General features: G+C 45.2%; 1 protein-coding gene across 2 annotated transcripts; it reads left to right on the top strand.

Moving 5' to 3' along the window:
- The first annotated feature begins 3145 nt into the window (after positions 1–3145).
- CLDN18 (claudin 18) lies at positions 3146–17966 on the top strand. 2 transcript variants are annotated; one of them, XM_010180835.1, is made up of 5 exons: positions 3146–3365; positions 15493–15657; positions 16684–16789; positions 17125–17235; positions 17789–17966. In XM_010180835.1, the coding sequence occupies exons 1-5, from the start codon at positions 3146–3148 to the stop codon at positions 17964–17966; spliced, it is 780 nt and encodes a 259-aa protein (XP_010179137.1). The 2 variants fall into 2 exon arrangements, with proteins under 2 accessions (XP_010179137.1, XP_010179136.1); XM_010180834.1 differs by lacking the exon at positions 3146–3365 and adding an exon at positions 11340–11559.
- The last annotated feature ends 3163 nt before the right edge of the window (positions 17967–21129 follow it).

The following is a 21129-nucleotide window of genomic DNA, read 5'->3' as shown; positions in this document are numbered from 1 at the left end:
TGAAAACAGAGTGTCCTATGCTGAGTGTTACCTTACAGTCACCCCACTTCTGTCTGTAGGACCACAGGATCTACCTGAGGTGGAGGGTGGGGGAAAAAATAAGGTTTGGTGGTGCACAACAAGCACATGAATATTCACAGGCACATCTTTATGCTTGAATCTTATTTGTGGCATCAACAATATGTTTACATCTATGCTGCTGTAGAGTTCAGCTCTGGTGGAGTTCTTTTCATCCTCAGAGGAGATACTGTGAGATCTTTGACCCTATGGAGATATTTTCATCTCCTGCTGTTTTTTTTCATACCGGAGGTGGCAGCTATTCAGAAGGGGTTTACGCTGGCATTCTTTCAACTTTTCAGAAATAAAAAAAGATATTGGCATTGTAGCAGAAATTTAACAGACTAAGGGAAGAGGTTGGGATAAGCTTTTCTCTTTAAGACACTAAATTAAGTTACAGAAAATGAAATAAAGCCATCTTTCACTCTCCTTTTTTTCCTTTCTTTTTTTCTTTTGGTTGTTTAAATCTGTTCTCTTGCAATGAACAAATCCTGCTGATTAAAAGCACCTGTATTTCACACCAAACCTCCTCCTGACACTGTTCACTGGAGGGTGGACTAGTTTTTGCTCTGAGGGAAGCTGCAGTCTAGGAACAAGCTTGTAGAGAAAACATAAGCAGGACAGGATGTGTTTTATTTCAGTACTGGGATATCAAGGAGAAATTACTCAGATGAGAGGTTCTGTGAAAGATGGGCAGAGGAGGGGAAGCAGCAAAGGCAAGAGCCCAGGATGGTGCCTGATCCTCCCAGATGACCTGAGTGAGTGTCATGGATTGCACTTCAACATGAGAAATGGTTGTTAAAGGTGGCGGTGAGCTTTGAACGAGGGAAATAAGTGGTACTCTCGCGTCAAGTTGGTAAGTTTAGGTGGTTGAAGGAGTTCAGTCCTTGATTATTTTCACTGTGAAATGCTGTCAGTAGATGAAACTACTTTGGTCCTTTTGGTTACAGTTACGAATTTTCTGTTTGTGAACAATACTACTCATGCAGCAGGACCCTACTCTTCTGGCTGCTGTAAATTGCCACGGTCATAGAAATAAACAGAGAGATGATTTGGCCAAGATCTGTCACTTTGCACGCATATAGTGCTTCCCACCTGGGGACCAAATGGATGTGCATTTTTTGGGCCTCCCAGCTTCATTGAATGCAAGGCAAATTCGTCCTTTTAGTTAATTTATTGAAAACAACCCCTGGCTGTTGTGAGTCTTTCCCATCACCAGGAGCTTCTGGTTGTGGCAAACAGAAGGAGTGTATTTGTGCTCCAGTCTTCGGCTCTGTATTTAGTTATGTGATACTGGGAAAGCTTTCCATGATTAAGCTATGTTGACCAATACCGAGAGTAATCACAGCCACCACATGCAGTAGGTAAGGTGTGTCACCAGGACTGGGTATCACACTGTCCAAAAAAGGGTATGGGAGAGAGTGAATTATGGAAGTGTACATGAATCACCAATACTGTTCTTCTGGGGAAAGAAAAAAATGTTTAAAGAAGAAGACTGTTAGTGAGAAACATGTGGTTGTATTTTCCCTGTTTGCTGTTTACTTTCAGGCATTACTTTTCGTAAATGATGTGTAACAAACTTCAGCATTAAGCCTAAAATTTTCAGAACTGATTTTTGAGAGACTGGGTTAAATTATCTCGAGTGAGAGGAACATCCCCCTCACGGATGCTCTCCGATGGTGGGTCAGAGCTTTATAAGAAGTCGAGTTGCTCTGCTCTGGGTGTGGGAATGGACTGGATGACTTTCCAAGGTCCCTTCCAGCTTGCTTGGTTCTTTAAAAAAAATGCAGAAACAAAATAATCCCTAGGAGCCAACCGTGTTCACACCATAGGTTGGATCTTCTTCAGAAGCAGTTTCACAGGGAAGTCCACCTAAACTTGAGACCAAGCATCTTAGGAGAGACCCAGTGGTCCTTGAGCAAGGGTGAATGTAGCCTGATGATAGTGGTCCAGTTCTTCGTGCTCCCTGATGGCCTTTCAACACCTAAATGTCACCCCGCTGGGCTCCACTCCTTCTGAAGATCCCTTCCTGGACCCTCCACATTCCGTGTGTGAGTCTGGCACTGCTGCAACAGGGCTCATCATCTCCTCCCTCCCATGAACAGCAGATCTCTAGCAACATCCCATTCTACTTCCCAAACACAAACAGCTTGGCACCGGTGGAAAACTGGGCTAGGAAGGAAGTGGTGAGGGATGTAGCAGAATGGACCAAAAAGACATTACCCAACAAAGTGATTATCTGTAATAATGTCGGGTTTCTTAGGCATTCTTGTCTTACACTAATTCATAACAATATGTCTGCCTTACTCTCATTCTTTGTCCATCTAAACAAGTCCAAATTCATATTTGGATGAGGGGGATAAAGCAATAGCTTTGTTTGTTTGTTTGTTTTCCCTTGGTCTGCCTGCCAGACTTGGTCCTACCACAGCAAACAGCAAGTTCACACCATTCACTCTTCAGCAACTGCTGCCTTTCCCCATGGGCTCCCAGCCTGAGCTCACCAAGCAGTGAGGTCCATCTGAATGTGGGTGCACTGTCCTTTGCTATATGCTGTCCTTTTTTATACTGTAAATGTTTGGGTTGAGCAAACATCCCCAGATAGAGGCATACTAAGAAATGCCTCTCAACTTGGCTTGAAAACATCATCCCATAGGCCATTAGGGAGCCATTAGGCTCTCCATAATTTTTATCTGTTTTGTGTGATTTAAGCATCTCTGAGTCTGGTCTCCTGTGGCACACAGTCGTTTCTGCAGAAACTGTCCTGCGGCGGTTTCAGAGGGACCCACTGGTCCCCATCTGTCCCATGTCGGCTGCACCTCTGCCCAGAGGGAGAAGGTAAACAGAGAGCAAGGCGTTCGCGCCGTGCCTAACAAACGGCTCTTGGTACCGAGCGAGGAAAATTATCTCACCGAAACAGATAAAGGGAAAGCGTAGGTCTGTATGGTGCAGACCAGACCTCTCCTGACTCCCGTCCGTGACGTAGGCTGTGCCTCCAGGTAAAAGTCCCTTCTACCCTGGCTGCCTGCCCCAGACCCAGCTTGTGGAGGCTTGTGTGCACTGAGGACCTGCCTAGCGAGAGCTTGCCGCCATGTCTGTGACAGTATGCCAGTCCATGGGCTTTGTGGTGGCCGCTTTAGGAATAGGAGGCATCATTGCGTCCACCTGCATGGACCAGTGGAGCACCCAAGACCTGTACAACAACCCCGTTACAGCAGTGTTCAACTACCAGGGCCTCTGGCGCACATGTGTCCGGGAAAGCTCTGGCTTCACTGAATGCCGCGGCTACTTCACCATCCTGGGGCTGCCAGGTAGGGCTTGCTGGGCGCGAGGGCAGAGGGGTGGGAGGGCAGAGCCACAGGCACCTGCCAGAAGCCATGCATGAGCGATGGTGATGGGTGGTTTTTGGTGCAGAGCGTGGAACCCGAGTTTTAGCCAAAAGGGACCTCAGGTGTTCCCCCTGTTTGGATGACAGGTCAATCCCCTCCCATGGACAAGATGAAGTTCAGCAAAACTCATTACAGCTGATTATGCATCATGTTGCTGCGGTGTTGTCCAGACAACACGCCTGTGGCAGTGGCTGCTCCGTGGGCTGATTTGTGTCCTGTGGGTGGCTTGGGTATACACTGCTATCCCAGCAGCATGGCTGTGCATGGCTTTCCATCAGAAACCACTAATATTCTTGGCATCAGAGAAGATCCTTTCCTAAGAGGATATGTCACAGTTCAGCTCACTGCATTTCTGTACGGGCTAACAACACCAGCCTGGATTTCTCCCTAATTCTCCTTTGGTTCCAGTTTTTTTTCTTCCACGGGTATCATCCCTGTCCTGGCTGTGCCCAGAGTATCTAGGGGTGCAAACAATTAGGTTACAACAGGATTATCTGGGTTTTCTTCTTGCCTTAATACAGTGAGAAAAAAGGCACTTAGGCTGTTATATCCATCGAGCCCCTGTGCTTTGACACAGCAATAATGGAGAGAAGAAGCCCATTGTATCAGCAAATCGTTCCACAACTTCTTCAAAAAGGCATTTCCCAAACACGCAGAACTAAGCATTGTCCACAAAAATTGCATCTTTCACAAGTGGTCTACCTCTGCACAGACCAAACCAGTATAACCCCATGCAGCTGTGGCCCCAGACCCCAGAAGGAGAGGAGTTTCCCCCCTTGAGAAGCTATTTCCATGTCACTCATCCATGTCAACCAATGTCCAGTGTCAGCGTGGCCGCCGGCGATGCCCATGAGCATCATCCTCTTTCTGGGACCATGGCTTTGAATGCTTTCCACTTGTTCCCATGGCCTCTGGGGTGCCAACATGGATTTTTTTTAGAAGGACACGGGCCTGATCCTGCCTGGGCATCTGGTTGTGCAGCCCCTAGCACATCCCCTGAAAGTGGATGTCTGGGCAGGGCTCATATCTATGCATAGTCACAAAGCCGAGCAGTTTCACCAAGGGAAAAGGTGTGCAGGACAGGTCAGTACAACTTGACACCAGCACAATAATTGCTTATAGGTAAAAAGGTTCAAGTTGCCGTATAAGCAGAAAATGGAGGTGTGAAAAGCAAATTCTCCCCATGCACATGTAGACCCATCACACTCTGCCCAACTTCCTCAGTTCTTCAGCTCTGTAAGTTTAAAATTACAGAAAATGGAGCCCTGCAAAATAAGCAGTTAAACTTTTCAAGTGTTCAGCTCTGGGAACTACTTTAATCTTTGAAGAAACCAGAAAACTTGATATTTGGGATTATTTTTGTTCTTTCAAAATACCTCTGTTGCTAACCTCAACATTACAGTGAACAGCTAGAGCAGTTTTTTTTGTAATTCCCAAGCCTCCAGACTGGTGTAAGGTGGGTATTAATTTCCAAAAATGAAAATACACAGCAATGTTTGGGGGACGGATATCCTTCATTTAGCAGATGGGCTGCGGAAGAGGAGTCTGACCCTTCCCAGCTACATCCAGTGAGCTCTGCAGCTCCCTCCCAGTTATGGACAGAAATGAACATCCTATCCATTTAGTCAAGATTTCTGATGAACTGGTCACCTTAGAGTGGAGCTACCATGTGTGTTTGCTGGGCTATTGCAGTTGCCTACAAAAAGGGATTTAAAAAAACCCCAATAAACCAAAAGAATAAAGCACAACCTTTAAAAATAAAGGTGTGTGGAACCCTGAACCCCTTAAAGTTGCTGCCCTCTTCCTCAGTGGTGTTGGAGAGTGGGTGCTGTCCCCACCGGCATGCACATACATGAATATTTATGTGCTTTTTGTCCTGTCAAGATGTTTTTTGTGACTGGTGCTATCAGCACTGCCCTACAAAGTGAGGTGGACTTTTTTTTAAACTCCTTTCTTTTTAATGAACAAGGCTTGCTCTTCTGAAGTCAGCCCCGCTTTTCCCTCCTGTTATATATCGTCTGACACTTCCAGTCTCTGGAGAAGCTAGTGCTAAAACAAGCACCCCACTGCTCTCCTTTATAGATTGGCTCTGTCTCCTGATTTTGTCTGCTCCTACAGGCATTTCTTCCCACAGCAAAGGGCAACTGTATCCCAACCAGAGGTGGGTGGGAGGAAAATGATGCTAAAGATAAAATTATTAATTTGCTAAGATATTATTTAGGCAGATCATCCCAGTGTTTATTTTAACTGTGCTGCACCTTGATCTCCATTAAACCCCCCTTGCTAACCACACCATAGTTAATGGTTTGTCAGCATTTCCATTATAAAGCCCTATTTATTATTCTGACAATGGCAATTTATATTGGGAACAATAGTGCCGGAGTGAATAAAAATAATAGGACCCTAGCAAAGCAGCGAGGTGACCTGAGTACATCAGTGAAGTTCTGGTTTCCAAGGATTTTTTTTCCTCAGTCCCTGGCTCCCATAGCAAAGATTAAACTTGTCTTGCCCATCATCTATCTTCAATTTGGTAGAGAATTTTAATTTCAAATAGATTGAGGAAAAATCAAGATAATAGATGAAAATGAGAAATAACACAGGTAGTTTATGGCTCTCCCCCTCGCTGCTCAGCTACAAGCAGTCAGTCTCTGGTGAAATATGTCACTTGAGAACTAAGCTCTGATTTTGCTTTCTCTTATTATTTTTGCTGCTTGGCCAACAGACCTTACTGTGATTGTCTGGAGGACACGATCTGAATGTGAACACACAAATAATAGACTGAGCTCTATCAAGGCTGGTAGTTTTACCTCGTGCGGAAGTCACAAGGCACTTTCTGCTAAAAGGAGCATTTTTCAGCTACTTATAAGTTTGCTAAACTACAATAACATAGGCGGTAGTTTCCCTGTTGTCTGTCTTGGTCTCTTATTTCCAGACCTCTTCAGCCAGAGCAGTCCAGCCATTTGTGAAAGGACATTTTGTTCTCAAGTCAAAACCCCTTTTGACCCTTTTGTGAAAGGCTGAGGCATCTCTCTGCCATGGAACAAAAGGCTGGTGACTTGAAAAATAAGAATATTTTTACTTTTCCAATGTCAAACTTTGAAAATCTGAAAGCACCCTGTTAAACTTCTGCAACTGGTAAAGGGGTATTTGTTGCTAGAGAAGTCAGAGTAAAAATGGGAATGTAATCATGACTGTCAAAACTCTGCATAAAACAACTGCTTTTGGTTTTGCTGGTTCAGAGTAGCAGAGATGAGTAGATGTTCCCCAAGGAGAATTCACGTCTGGGAAGTCTTGATGTTGGGGTCTCTGGATTTTTTTTCTTCTGTATCAGTGATGTTTTGACAAGGTTTTCTTTCTTTCATACAACTGATATATTTTATGTAAAATCCTTGCTCTGGAGATTTTGGAGAAAGGACAGCCCCCTGGTCAGAGCAACAGCATCTCTGCTCCCTGGAACTCCTTTTTGGCCAAAGCTTGTAAGGATGGAGTCTGCTAATTTCTTTGTCATGATCCTTCACTGGTGATGGCCATGGCAAAGTCTCTTCCAAGCTCTGCTTGCTACTAAAAATTCTTTAACCCAGTCATTTTGGCTCCAAATTTTGAAGTGTCTGCAGGCAACTGCTGTAACCTGCTTAAAGCCTTTTAAGACCAAGTTTTGTGCACAGAAGGGTTTAGGCTGGAGACTTGACACGACCTACCAAGGGTAAATGTGAGGCTACACTGTGTTTGCACTTGCAGCAGGAGCTGAAGGAGGTGTGGGGATGGGGAAAGAGCTAATGTGAGACCCTTAGAGAGGTCTTGGCCACCCCAATCCCTAGTGACAATCAGGGTGAGGAGAGGTGGCAGAGAGCCCTGTGGGGGACATTGGGAAGCTAGATGCATGCATCAGATCCTTGCTGCTATCTTGTGCCCTAACAACATGAAAGGACAAGAGACATGAAAACTAATCCTTTAGGCTCTGGGCTGAGGACCAGAAAAGGAGGAATGGAGGGAAATGGCAAGATGCTGTGGAGATTTGGGGCTGGGCTACAGCTCATAGGCATGATGGAAGAATTCAGCTTCATGCACCTCAGATCTTCTGAGGGACCTTGAAGGCCTCACTGGAGCACCTCAAGACCAATGGAGTAGAGTGGGTCTGAGCTGGGATGGGAGGCTTTGATGACCCCCTTTCCGCATTGAGTTTCAGAAAGACCAGTCAGCCCTTCTTGTGCTATGACCTGGTGGACCACACAAACCTGGAGGCTATGGTCCTTACAGAAATGGAGGGTCAGAAACAGAAGGGTGGGTTTGCTTTGTTTCGGTCTGAACAAGCTGGAATTGACTGGTAGGGTGTGAGCTATATTTGCAAATTTTAAAGTAAACATGAGCTGTAGGTGATTTTCTGGGAGAGGCGGTGATAACATTCAGGAGTTGCAATGGGCCCAGTGAACACTTTTGAGATAATATAGAGTCAACGCCTGGGTAGATAAAGCAAGTATGAGCTGAAATAAAGGTTGCAGAGGGGAGCGGTCACAAAGCACCCTTCCTTTTCCTAGTTTGGGTAAACTACTGGAGATGTCCCAATACTTACAGTGGGAGCTGTGTTCTCCACTCCTTGGTGAGGGAGCTTGGCCTTTGTAAGAGCTGTCTCCCCACCGTGTCCCTTCCTTAGATAGTGCTCAGCATCACCACGTGGCGTGGCGAGCCCTCTGGCCCAAGCATTCACCCACCTTGCTGGAGCAACAGGCTCGTGCTTGGAGAGAGATCTCCATCCTTCAATCACTCTTGGCTGTAGACATATACCAGGGTGGCTGGAAATGAGCATCAGGTTGTGGTAAAGATGTTTAGACATGCTCTAGAGCTATCCTTTCACCCAATCACTCTTCAGGTTGTGCTCTGAGCCAACAGTTTAGATAAAACTCCCAGGTGATCTTCTGTCATTGGGGTGATGGGAAAATGGGGTGAGGAGTTTTTTGAAAAGGGAAATTTATTTTTTCCTTTAATGAGTGGCTCAGAAACAACTACTAAAAATAAGCTTAAAACATAAATATTTTGGAAAGGCAGAGAATATGGACTAGGGGAAGGGATGGGATGGAAACAAGTTTGTGGCTTTTTCTCTAGAACATTACTTCAACCAACCACTGAGGAAGGCATCTGTGGGAGCTTTGACTTCTCACTATTTATAGGTGAGATGCTAATCAGAGCTGAAAAATGGTAAGCAGCTAATGTTGGGATGGCTGGATAGCACCTTAGGCAATATTCTTGGGGATGAGCAAATGGAACTCCCCCAAAACACGATAATCCTTCAAAGACAAAAATATCTGGAGTGCTGAGCATGGTTGGGTGCTTGTTTGCCTCTTAGATAAGGACTACAGCATGATTCTTGTGACTGAATTTCCTTTCTGAGCTCCATTTTTTGGGGGAGGACACATGAGGATTTTTTTGGGGGGGGAGGGGTGGGGTGAGGGTGAATATACAGCCTCATGCTGGTTTATCCTCTTTTAGAGATATGATTCAATCTGACCCTCAAAATCAAAGACAGACTGGTTCACTTGGGCTTTCTTGCACACCTGGAGACTGCTGATGACATTTTTTGATTGCTCCACCATTGCTCTGGGGTTTTGATGGCCCTGAGTAAGAAGAATGATGAGAAGTGGCATCTCCTATCAACAGGAGAAAACTATAACCCCAAGGAAAGGTTGCCTGGGTGGCAGACTCCAGCTTTGGGCACAATTAGGTGCAATCCACAGGATGGCCCTCTTTCCATTAGGTGTGTTGGTGGGAGCAATGGGGCTTGGGGCTGTGAAATGGTGGAGGGGGAAGAGGACGAGAAGAGAAGGTCTCTATTGGCTTGAAAAGCTGCTTCAGCTGCATGCAGCTGAAACGAGCAGAAAGGGTGAGAGGAAGGGGTGGTGGCTCCCTTCCCGGCAAAGCAAACATGTGGGCACGGTGCATGGGAGGGCCACCTCTGCTTGTATCCGTGCAACCACCCAGGTGTCCAAGTTAGCAGGAAAAACAGTAATTTAAAAAGTAGTAGAGGGTTTTGGGAAAAAAATTCTGGAAAAAAAAAGTTTTCCCTTTGTATTGCTCAGCACCACCTCTTATCCTTTTTCCTCCCCAGGGGTTATTTTTGATGGTGACCAGTTCATGAGTCCATTTTTCTGTGCAGCCCTGCAGGGTCATACCACCCTTGGGAACAGGGGTTATATCCCAGAGGAATATCTGTCCCTGGGAGGTGGTTTGAAGTGGTCTAGCCTGGAAAAAGTGATGTGGCTTCCTACCACTAGATGGCAAGGAGGTGGCAAGTCTTGGGACATGAAGAAGGAAAGGAGTCCTGCAGAGCTGCGAGGAGCATCAGGACTTGGGTGCAACCAGCTTTTCTGGACTGGAACACAATTCTGGCTGTGGGACAGTGGAAAATGGGATGGAGACGTGGCCACTGGGCTTGTTTTAACACTTACTGTCCTCTCAGCTTCTATATCCTCCTCAGTCCTGATTTATCACTAAGCATTATGGAAGATGAGGGTTGTTAGTCAGCAAGCCCTCTCCCTTGCTGAGGGTGAGCACCTCTTACCACTTCTGGTTCTTGAAGGCTCACTTTTGTTCACAGTTTTATTTTTGCTGGTGACTTCTGACTTTAAGATATGTTGGAGGTAGCCCTTCCCCTGGTATAAACTTACCAAAGCTGGTGGAAATGGTTAAATTTGAATAAAATTGCTGGAAGTAAAGACATCTTGTGCCTGACCCACAAGGGTGGCTGTGATTTGTGGCCTCTAAACAAGTGATTTGTGCTCTGGCTGACACAGCAGAATCCATTTCTCTCTGCTGCCCATCAGCTTGCTGCACACCCACAAGATCAAAAGGGGTGTCCTTGGTGGTGGTTCTCCAGAAGGCAGAAGCAATAGCTACTGTGTAATAACCCCATTGTAACTCATCCATCCACAGAAATCAGTCTCCCCTCTCTTTTTGGTGGCTTTCACACGGCTTCACAACCAGGCAGATTTTTATATCTCCCTATTTTTTATATTCTTTCCTAATTTTTATATCCCTCATCCCTTTTTCCAGGAGCATCCCCGCAGCCAATATAGGCAAGCACCTGTAAAAAGGTACTTTCCAAACAGTCCCTGTGCCCTCTCTCTCCTTCTCCCCATGCGGGTTTCAGTGGAGCCACATGACAGGCGATGGGGATGTGGGTGGGAGGAGAGCAGGGTTGCAGGATCTTTGCTTGATCAGTTTGGAACTCTTGGCTCAGTGCCCTGGGTTGTACCATGGTCAGCATCCAAGGCAACCTTGGTGATGCTCCAAGTTGGAGCAGATGTCCTTGCTTTGTGGATGTCAGATGTCCCTGTTTGTTCCCTGGATTGAGCTGATGGCCCTGCATCCTCCTGCAGAGCTCACCACTGGCATCCCAATCTGTCACTGTGCCTCTTGTATGGACACCTGCATGGGTGGCCGGGTGTAGAGATGTCACTATCTTGGCCTGATGGCAGATCTTCTTCCCCTTGGTGGTGACTTGGGCTGAGTGCTGAGTTCACCTGAGAACATGGTCCTTCCCTCTGCCCCTCTCTGCATGTTTGCACCGTGCCAAGCACGTAGGAGAAGCCCAATGGGTTTCGGTGGGAGGACGGCGCATATTCCAAGTGGGTTGCCCAACACTTGATGGAGCATGGCTGCTTAGCTGGGGAAGGACAAGCACTTCTAAAGGACAAAAGCTCATATCTGCCAGCACAAACCTACCCAGCAAGAGTGAAACTGGACTATCTTGCAAAAACACTTTGAGCAAACACACCGCTCAATGGAAAGCATCTGATAAGAGCTGCTGCAGTTCTGGTGGCTCAGTCAAGAGGACTTTGGTGCTCCCATTTGGTCTGCGGCTTCATCAGGGCTGTCTCGCCTCCTCTCTCTGAGGGAGACACCATGTCCACGACCATCTGTCAGGTGATGGGGTTCATCGTTTCATCGCTGGGTGTTGCAGGGTGCATCGTGTCCACTTCCATGGATATGTGGAGCACACAGGACTTGTATGATAATCCGGTCACGGCTGTCTTCCAGTATCAGGGACTGTGGAGGAGCTGCGTGCGGCAGAGCTCTGGCTTTACAGAGTGCCGGCCGTATTTCACCATTCTCGGGCTGCCAGGTAGGGGCAAAAGATGCACCAGATTTAACCCAGGAGTTCTCCTGCACATTTTTCATTCAAATCAGGATCAGATATCAGAGTACTTTGCGTGGAATAAAATTTCCAGGCTACTCAGTGTATGAGCATAAAAATATGTGCATATTTGTTACCAAAATAATAACTTTACTCAGTGGAGGTTACAACTTGGAGTGTGTGTAGGTGATCTCTGATCAGAGTTACAGGTTCAGCCCCCATTGCTGGCATAAATCTGCACAGCTCCACCAACGTGGGGAGAATGGGTATGTTTAAACTCACAGATATTCTGTCCCTTTGAAGCAAAACACCAGGAAAACAGCTGCATGTAATTTTGCATTGAAACCTGAATAAAGATTTCTACAGAATCTGATTGAAATATTAATTTTTTGCCAAAGAGAAAACTATAATTGAAGAAATCTGCCTGTAGGAAGAGTGAGAAGAGGAAAGGTGTGCTCAGTCACTGCAAGTTTCCTGAGGAGTTTTAGTGCTTACAGAAGTAGACTGCAGAGGTGTATTACTTTCTCACTTGTTTGCTTACTTTACAAAAAGAGCTATTTTTCCCACCCAACCATGTGCGAGGGTATTCCAGTGCTCCCGAGCTGGCAGGACCCGTGGGAGAGGAGCAGCCAGCCTGGCTCGCCGTGTTCCCCTGTGACCTGGTGTGCCTGCTCCCTGCCAGCCAGCAATAAATACGGCCCCGAGAGTGTTCTTCACTCTTGGTGCACAGTCGCAAATAGATACAAGCGAGCACTGCTGTGCACCTTTTGCATCTGTTGGTTGGTGCAGAAGAGAGCATGAAAGGAGGGGGTAGTGAGGTAAGGGTCGGTCTCTTCTCCCAAGTAGCAACCGATGGGACGAGAGGAAATTACCTCAAGTTGCACCAGTGGAGGTTTAGATTGGATATTAGAAAAAATTTCTTCCCTGAAAGCTGTGTTGGCTGTAGTGTTTGCTCTTTGAGGAAAGTCTGTGACCATCCCGAGGGCTTCGATGGAATAAATGTGTTTCTGTGTACTCAGCTTCAGGGTTGCTAGGTGACTTCTTTTGCATTTGGAAGATCAAAACTGATGTTTGGGGTCACTTCTGCAACAGGCTCATTTGTTTTAAAGAAAAAAATAGTTGCTAAACTATGTATTCACATGTTGTTATATATATATCTATATATCTCCTTATAATACTGTGTGTAGGCAATTGCATTTTAAAAGAGCAATGAGGCAATGACAACCATCATTTTGAATGCCAGTTTATCATAACCAAGATTCTATTTCTGATAGAATCTGATAGAATTCTGATAGAATTTTTTTTAGGTAATATAGGAATAAGGAAATGTGCAAGACAGTCACATGCGTTTTCTGTTGTGTCATAGAGATAGTATCAGTTTTATTTTCCCTATGTGTCCATTTAGTTGATGAGAACCTTAAAACCTAAAGAAGGGGTGTCCCTGCTTGAATCTGGTTAACTTAACCCCCTCCTTTTCCCCCTAACCTTTCTATATTCCATCAATCATAACAAATCATAAAGTTAGATTTCCACCTTTGTACTTTATATTAGTAAGAGAAATGCAGGTGATGTTAGTTTAGATGACTTTAAGTTGTTTTATTTCACTCACTTCTCACTACTGACAGCAATGCAGGGGGAAAAGACAACTTTCCTGTTTCACTTGGGCCTGAAAAATGTAGCAATGGGAACTGTGCTTTCAGATTGCTGACATTTATTTTTGTGAACGTGCTTGCATTGTTTCTATTTTCTGTGCGCACCATCCCTTTGTGTGGAAATCAGGTGTGCAAAATGAGCAACCATATGCATACAAGTATAAAACAAAGTTATCTTAAATCATGCAAAATGTATATGCAAACGGGCAGGTAATTTCTGTGCTTGACTTTAACTATAGGGCTGTTTGCTGCCTACTGCTCCTGATACAATTTTTTTTTCTACAGTCTCCTATTTTGTTTGTCTAAGCACTTACACTCCTTCCTTCTAGAGTAGGTTGTTCACTTTTCACTTTGTTAAGAAGCTCAATTCAGAGGATTTCTGAGGGGTGACAAAATTCACTTCAAACTCCAGTGCTTTCTTTCCAAACATCTCTCACTTTCAGTCCCATGAGCCAACGGAAGAGCCTTCATGCTGCAGCAGACCTGGGAGTGCTTTCTTCTCCTTCCTATCCCTTTGTGGACATGGTGCATAAGTCAGAGAGAGGAATTGCTGCTGATGACTATTTTGTATTTTTTGCTGTTGTCCCCTGCTGTGTTTCTCTCTCTCCCCTTTACAACAGCTGCAGTTTGCTCCTTTTCAATTGAGGTTCACCAGACTTGGACTTCAGTGATTCAGCAGAAGTGCAACATCCCACGAGCTGCTTGGCTTGGGCTGCCTGTTCTGTCCTTCCATGGGCACCCAAGGCACAGGGAACATCTCTCCTGGGAGCCCACAATATCCCTGAGAGGTCTCAGTTTAGGGTCACTTCTTGAGGGGTTGAGAACACCACAGTGATGGCACCTAGGAACTATAAGGTCTGTAGGAAGCATCCCAGGAATGAAGGATTGCCTTGGGGACAAGGACATTCCATCATGATCCGTAGCATCTTATGCTGCCCTGGAGTATCAGCCTCTTCTGCCTGCACTGAAATAGAAGCAGTTGCAAAGGAAGTGACTGTAGAGACAAATGAGTATTGTGATTTTTCTTCTCTTTGCAGCTTTCTGCTTTGCATCAGGTGCTGCACAGACGACCTTTGAGGGCTGATAAGGCGTATCCGCCAGCTTCTTGTTCTCTGATGAATAATAACTAATGAGCTCGCACCTGGGGGCTGATGAATGGGAGATTGAAAATCCCAGGCTCGTTAGCACTTGTTATCAGCTGATAAGGGCAAATTGAGTCATAAGAGCAGCAGCCCCGGTGGGACTGCCAGATGGGAGAAGGTGGTGTATTCCCAGCCTGTGGATGGCTTCCTTGTGCGTCATGGTGCCAGTGCTGTTTTGCTTGGGTTCATGGTACCCTGTGAGAAAGAGGACACACAGAGGCATCCCAGCACCCACTCCTGCCCTGCTGGGGAGGGTTTATAAACACCTTCTTTTCTGTCTGCCTGCGCAAGACCATCAGGGTCTACTCTCTGCTCTCTTACACCAGTGCCTTTGGCTCCAGTTGGGTCATATGGGGCCCTTGGGCACCAAGGTCTTCCTGGCCAGCTCAGCAAAAGGGGTGATGGGCAGGCTGAGTGACCTCTCAGTCGGTCAGAAGTCCATGTCATCTTCCTTGAAGACAGACAGTCATGTGCAGGGAGCTTCAAAGTCAGGGCTGCAAAAGCTCAGGGGTGTCAAGAAGAGGCTGCAAGGCGTCTCAGTCAAGTCACAACAGACCTTGAAATACTTTCGACTGCCCCCTCCCAGTGCTCTGCCAGCCCTGCCGCCCTTCTGTCTCTGCCAGGTGTGGAGGAGAAGTGTCTGGGGCCAGCACTGAATTGCAGGTGAGATGGGAAGCATGTCACCTTATTAGAAAATCGTCTTGGTGTTTAAGTGTGTGGCCTTTTCCCTTCCCTTCTCCATTTTAGAACGTGCAAGTTTCCCTTTGTTTTTTACCTACTTTTCTACTCCAGCCAAGAAGAGTCAGGAGGGTATTTGATGCCTTCATCCGGTTGCCAGCAGTGCTCAGCTCCCACGGCCACTATGTTGAAATCCTCAAACTCTTTTAGAAGTTGACAAAAACCAGCCACATTCCCAGAGGTGCCCCATAAAAAAACCACTGAGAGTAAATCCAGTGTCTATTTTCCAAGGCATAGTTATTGCTTTCAGCAAACGAATTGCAAAATATTTTCAAGGTTTTCCTCTTTAATAGTTTTATTTTTAGACAGAAACAATCTTTAAAAACCTCCTGTCTCTGATGAATCCGATTTCGGTTGCTCAGCATAGCTCTTTTCAATTTGTTTTGCAGCGATGTTCCAGGCTGTGAGGGCCCTCATGATCGTGGGTATCGTCCTGGGCATCCTTGGCCTCCTCGTGTGCATTTTTGCTCTAAAATGTATACGTATCGGCAGCATGGAGGATTCTGCAAAAGCCAACATGACTCTGACCTCTGGCATCATGTTTATTGTCGCTGGTAAGTGGGTGGTGTCATGTCTTTCATGTGCAAGGCATTGCAGTTGCCTGGAATTGAGGACTGGGCAAGCCTTCATGCCGTTCTGGTCGTCTCTTAATTTGTTGTATGTCTATTGTTGTTATGTACTATTATATCCTTTATTTATACATAACAGTTTTATGAAGAGTCTCAGGCTTTACACATTATAATTTTATGAAGGCTCTCAGGGCTGTGGTAGCCTAACTTGTAATTTTTTAATACCTTTGTTTCTCAGAGAGGCTGCGCGAATGCCTGGTGTTGCCCAGCTACCTTGAAATTGCAAATGCTTAAGAACACTACTTACAACTTGAGTAATCAAGTCCATATCCTAATGAAGGAAAGGAGAATATCCTTATTTAAAATCCTTACAGTTGAACAACACTTGCTTTTGCTGGGATATAAGACTTACAGCACAACTTAAAGATGTACAATAGTACAAGCTGGACAGAGGAAATGACATTCTGTAACACAGCTTTAATTTTGCACTTAAAATCTATCATTTTATGGATCTGAGTCAGTGGGCTGAGAATTTGGACAACGAGGACAAGGAAAAGCCCACCATGCACTCTCAAAGAGAAGGTGTCTAAAACAACGATGTGTCTGACTCGGGATGGGACATCCCTTGGTTGAGTTCACCCATTTCAAAACAAGGTTCTTACTCTCAGATAGCCAAGCAGTTGGGCACCTACATGCCATGGTGGACCTGGCCCTTGGTCACATCTCTGTGAGCTGAGGGTTGTGTTTCTTCCTAAAATAAAAGCTGTTTTCAGGACAGAAGTGTTAAAGACTGTAGCACTGAAGTACCACAATAGTGATGGCTATAAGGGGATCTGAGGCAGAAGCACCACTGATTGTTCAGTCCCTCCCCAGTGCTGTGAATCATTGGGTTTCAGGAAAGACCAAGTTCTTGGTGGGCACAGTGAGGGCAAATAAGACATGGGGTGCCCAGAAAAGCTGGAGTCCATAATTACTCTATGGTTCTCAACTTGCACTTCTATCTGATCTTAGGTCTGTGTGCCATCACTGGAGTGTCTGTGTTTGCCAACATGCTGGTCACAAACTTCTGGATGTCCACAGCCAACATCTACCAGGGAATGCAAAATGTCCAGAACAGGTAGGTGCTCATCTGGCTCAGGGTGGTCCACAGTGCAGGTCTCACTCAGGGCCAGGGTGAGCTGCAGTGGAAGGAAAGGCATACTCTGGGTTCATGTCAGTCTGCTCCCAAGACTTGGAAGATCCACTGAGTCTCTTTCTTATCCACACTGCAGATAGTTTGTGCAGGAAAATTGGCTGGGATGACTCTGTTCACGTAGCTCAAGAAGCATGGAGGATGAGCCTTCAGTTGGGACATTCTTCATGGGAACTTCTGCAAGGCTAAAGGGAGGATGACAATGTCCAGTGTGTTTCAGAAGGAACAGCACTAACCAGCCATGTCTTTGTGTTTTGTAGATACACCTTCGGTTCAGCCCTCTTTGTCGGCTGGGTGGCAGGTGGCCTGGCCCTCGTAGGAGGCATTTTGATGTGTCTTGCTTGCAGAGGACTGGTTCCAGAAGAATCTCGGTAAGCCTGTCTGTGGTGGACGTGGAAAGGTATTGCATGAAATCTTGGGTGTCAGCATAGCATCCAAGCAGCACACCACAGGATATGTTTGTGCATAATACCACTGTTACAAAAGTTATCGAGATGATACATCTGTTTACCCTGTATCATGCTTCAAAAGTGACCATTTCTCTTCCCTGACTTTGCTTTGATTTGATTTGCGGCTTTGATTGGAAATTGCATAGCAGATCATCAGCAGATGTAGATTGCATCAGCTGAGCTATGACTTGCATCAGGTAGGGCTTTGTGCGCCTATGTAGCTGGCTATTGTAAGCAGGTCCTTTGCTCAACCGAGGATTTATTCACAAGAAAGAAAGTGTAAGTTTATGAAAAAACGTGAAAGAGAGACTTGCAGCCTATCCATGAAGGGTTGGCTCTGAGCTCATTGAGTAGCTCCAAGTGATGACACAGCAAAAAGTTGCCTTACATCCAACAGCAAGCAGGAACACAGCGTGAAATGTTGGGTAGTTACAGAGCCTCCAGGGGCTGATGCCATCTTTTGTGTCTCTTTCAGTTACAAAGCAGTCTCCTACAATGCATCAGGACGGAATATCTCCTACAGAACAGGGCCATATAAAGTTGCTTCGGGATATGAACCCGAAACAAAGACTAGGAAGGGTGCAGGCTATGAAGAAGCTGCTCGAAGTGAGGACGGAAGACGCTCGTACCCTTCAAAATATGACTATGTCTAGTAGACTTTCTGGGCTTGAGATGTGCTATCTCTTATAAAATGTTTTCCCTTCAGAAGCAAAAAATATACTCAAACAAAGCAGTCTGTAAATAGGATTGTGTTTCCTATCATGTTTCCCCTACTCTGGGGTGGTATCCTAGCTTGTTATGAACATCGGTTTTATTCAACTGCTAGTATGCCTACCATGGGGAGACCTATAACAGAAGTGTTGTCTTTTTATTCTCTCAGAGTAGAACGGTTTGCTTACATTTTACATATAAACGCTGATATCCAGGATCATTATTGTGTCTTGTGCCCTTTTCTGATTCTTCTAATAGGTTAAAATTTCCACTTAATAATAGCCCAGATGTAAAAGCAATGCTACCCCATCGCTGCCTTCATTTTGAGCAGGCTTTCATGCAATTAAGCATTGTCATCCCCTACTTTCTCAGCATTTGGAGAGCTGAACAGTATGCCATGACCTTGATGTCCTTTGCTCATCAGAAAAAAGTGTTTTGCTGAAATGGTAGTATATCTTTGCTCTGGTTTTGGTATATTAATTTTTTTGAGCAGGTTGAAAAGCAAAAATAATAACCTGGTAGTCTTCTATATTATTTTACTGTGTATTTCAAGTAAATTCAGTTGCGTCCCTTCGGCTGTGACCAAGGCATGCAAGCCCTATAGTAATGACATTTTCCTCCCTGGTGACTGTTTCTACTCAAACACACTTTTGCTTTGCTAGTTGTGCTATGATGCTGATCTGCTGTGATATTTAATCTGATTTATGTTACTTAGTCATTTGCTATAACCCGTGATACCAAAGTGTATTTATTTCTTCTTATCTCTCCAGGGAATATGTATAATCCATTGTTATTCCTATGCTAGATATTTGCTGTAATAGCTGAAAACCTCTGTGTGTGACCGGTGTTCCTGCAGATGTCATCTTTAATGAAGCCATATGATTTTCTCATTTAGAATTAATTAGAGTTACATTTGGAGCAGAAATCCCACGGAGCATTAGATGTGTAACTCCATACTGACATCAGGACTTTCGTGTGTTAATTCTCCCCCCAGTGATGTGAAGATTAACTCCTTAGTAGGACCTTGTCTTTTCTAGCCAGTCCATCAGAGAGGAAGTTTATTTGAAGGGATCAGAGGAAGAGACACCAGAGCCATGATGCTCTAAAGTGGCCATTCTTACAGATATTTGCAATAGGTTTTAGCCCCACTTGTAATGATTGTAAATTCTCTGCAGGAGCTCACTGGCAAAATAGTTTTGGTGAAATGCTGATATTCCCTTGAGTTGTTTCACATTCTGGAGGGATCAGAGGTAGAGCTGAACATTTTTCCAGAGCTGAACTTTTGGTAGGTCAAGCTATGAGTCTAGCAAGCATCTCTGGTGGCTTGCTTGAATAGTGGGGGCAGGCTACCTCACTGAACATCAGTGCTCCCAGTGAGCACAAACCATAGCCACCAGCTCTCCATAGACACCAACTCTCCACCACCATGGAGGCACATCTCCAGCACAGATCCTGATGTGGAGATCTTGCGCCTCAGGCAGGTCAGGGAGAGGAGGAGGGAAAGCCTGGCAAGCTGTGGTGCCAAGGGCTGATGGTTGGAGGAGATGACCACCACGCAGAGAGGTGGAAAGAGCTTCCATCCAACAGGAGCTCGTGGTCCCATCTCAGGCTGGACATTGGCCCCTGCTACCACCTGGGGTAAGTCGTTACCTCTGCTGGATGTCAGGCTCTCCATTTTGTACCAGTGGAGGACCTGTTCTAAGGATTTGGTTTTACAGGATAATAAATTGGTTTTGCAGAGATAATTCCCATCCTATTTTTAAAATATTAATATTCTTAACAACGGAATTTTCCCTGTCTTTCAGTATAGACTTAGATTTTCTGCCTCTTTTTTGCATGCTGGGTTTATTATTTTTTGTTTGTTTGTTTTGTTAGCTATTTTTTTTACATGAATATTAAAAATAAAAAGTCTTTAAGACCAAAATCACTGTTTTCACTTGTTCTCTCCTTGACACGAACAGCAGCTACCACCTTCCCCGCTCAGTTAATCTCACCCCAGCTTTGAGTTCTGCAGCTTCTTGGGAGAAGTATGGAGAAGTATGTGTGGATGAGGGAAAAAATAAAAGAAAACGCACTTTTTAAAAATTTATAAAGATATAGTTAATTATATGCTGAGACAAGATATCAGAAAAATTAGATGAATAGGCATGAGGGGACCACAGTTCATGGATAAAATGGAATCAGAGGTCCTTGCTGAGGTTCAAGTCTCCCCAAGTCTCTTCGGGTTTGAGGCCACTTTGATCAGGTCAGCATCTGCCTGACTTTTGAGGTAGCAATTAAACACTTGTAAATACTTCATTGTTCTGAGGAGGGCAGAAAAATTGCTGGTATGCTCTCCCTCCTGCTGGCCCCCATTGGAAAGGGGCTGAAAAGCATGGGAATGTTTGATTTAGATAGGGAGGCATAAGTGGTAGTGAGGTAAAGTTGCACAGGCTAATGTAAAATACAGAAAAAAACACACAGGAAAATCTCAAATATGAGTTTGCAACTGCATTAGTGCAAAAACGAGCACGCACGTAAAATCACAGGGAAGCACCTTTGAAAGATACATTTTTATTTTTATGCAACGCAAATACTCTGCCAAAGTCAGCGAGCGGCTATCTCACGGTTTCACTTTGATGTGTGCAAGCGTGTAGATGACAAGATTGTGGGCAGGAGCATTATGGAGAGCGGCAGAGAGCTGCGACTGAGCTGTATTCGGGAATTCCTGCCCTCAGTACATCTCTAATCTTCCAGCATCAGTTTTCATTTCCTTACCTTGACCAAAAACTTGCAGGCTGAAAAATTTTAATGCAGTGAATTTTACTGAAAAAAAATCAAATTCCAAAGCAGAGAATTGTTTATTTATGGGCCTGTTTGCTGTGTAACAACACCTGATATTACATCTCCAAAAGCTCCCCCAGGATGTCCCAACATTGCTTTGGTGGCAGCTCATTGTGTCCCAGTGCCACATGTCCCAATGCTCGCGTGCAAAGGACACAAAACCCCATGCCACATTCCCAGCCCAGTGTTTCCTCCTGTGTTTGATGCTGGTGAGGACCCCTCGCCAATTGTTTTGCCTCTATTGCCAATATTGACAACAACTATGGAATGCATTTGGTAGCA

This window comes from Mesitornis unicolor, unplaced genomic scaffold, assembly GCF_000695765.1.
Source record: "Mesitornis unicolor isolate BGI_N332 unplaced genomic scaffold, ASM69576v1 scaffold4753, whole genome shotgun sequence".
Taxonomy (NCBI): Eukaryota; Metazoa; Chordata; class Aves; order Mesitornithiformes; family Mesitornithidae; genus Mesitornis; species Mesitornis unicolor.
Note: the sequence above shows the minus strand (reverse complement) of the source record. Positions and strands in the feature narration are given on the sequence as shown.

Coding starts and splice junctions, on each gene's coding strand:
- CLDN18 (XM_010180835.1), top strand. CDS start 3,146: ATGTCTGTGACAGTATGCCAGTCCATGGGCTTTGTGGTGGCCGCTTTA. Junction 3,366..15,492: donor CACCATCCTGGGGCTGCCAG/GTAGGGCTTGCT, acceptor TTTGTTTTGCAG/CGATGTTCCAGGCTGTGAGG. Junction 15,658..16,683: donor CATCATGTTTATTGTCGCTG/GTAAGTGGGTGG, acceptor ATCTGATCTTAG/GTCTGTGTGCCATCACTGGA.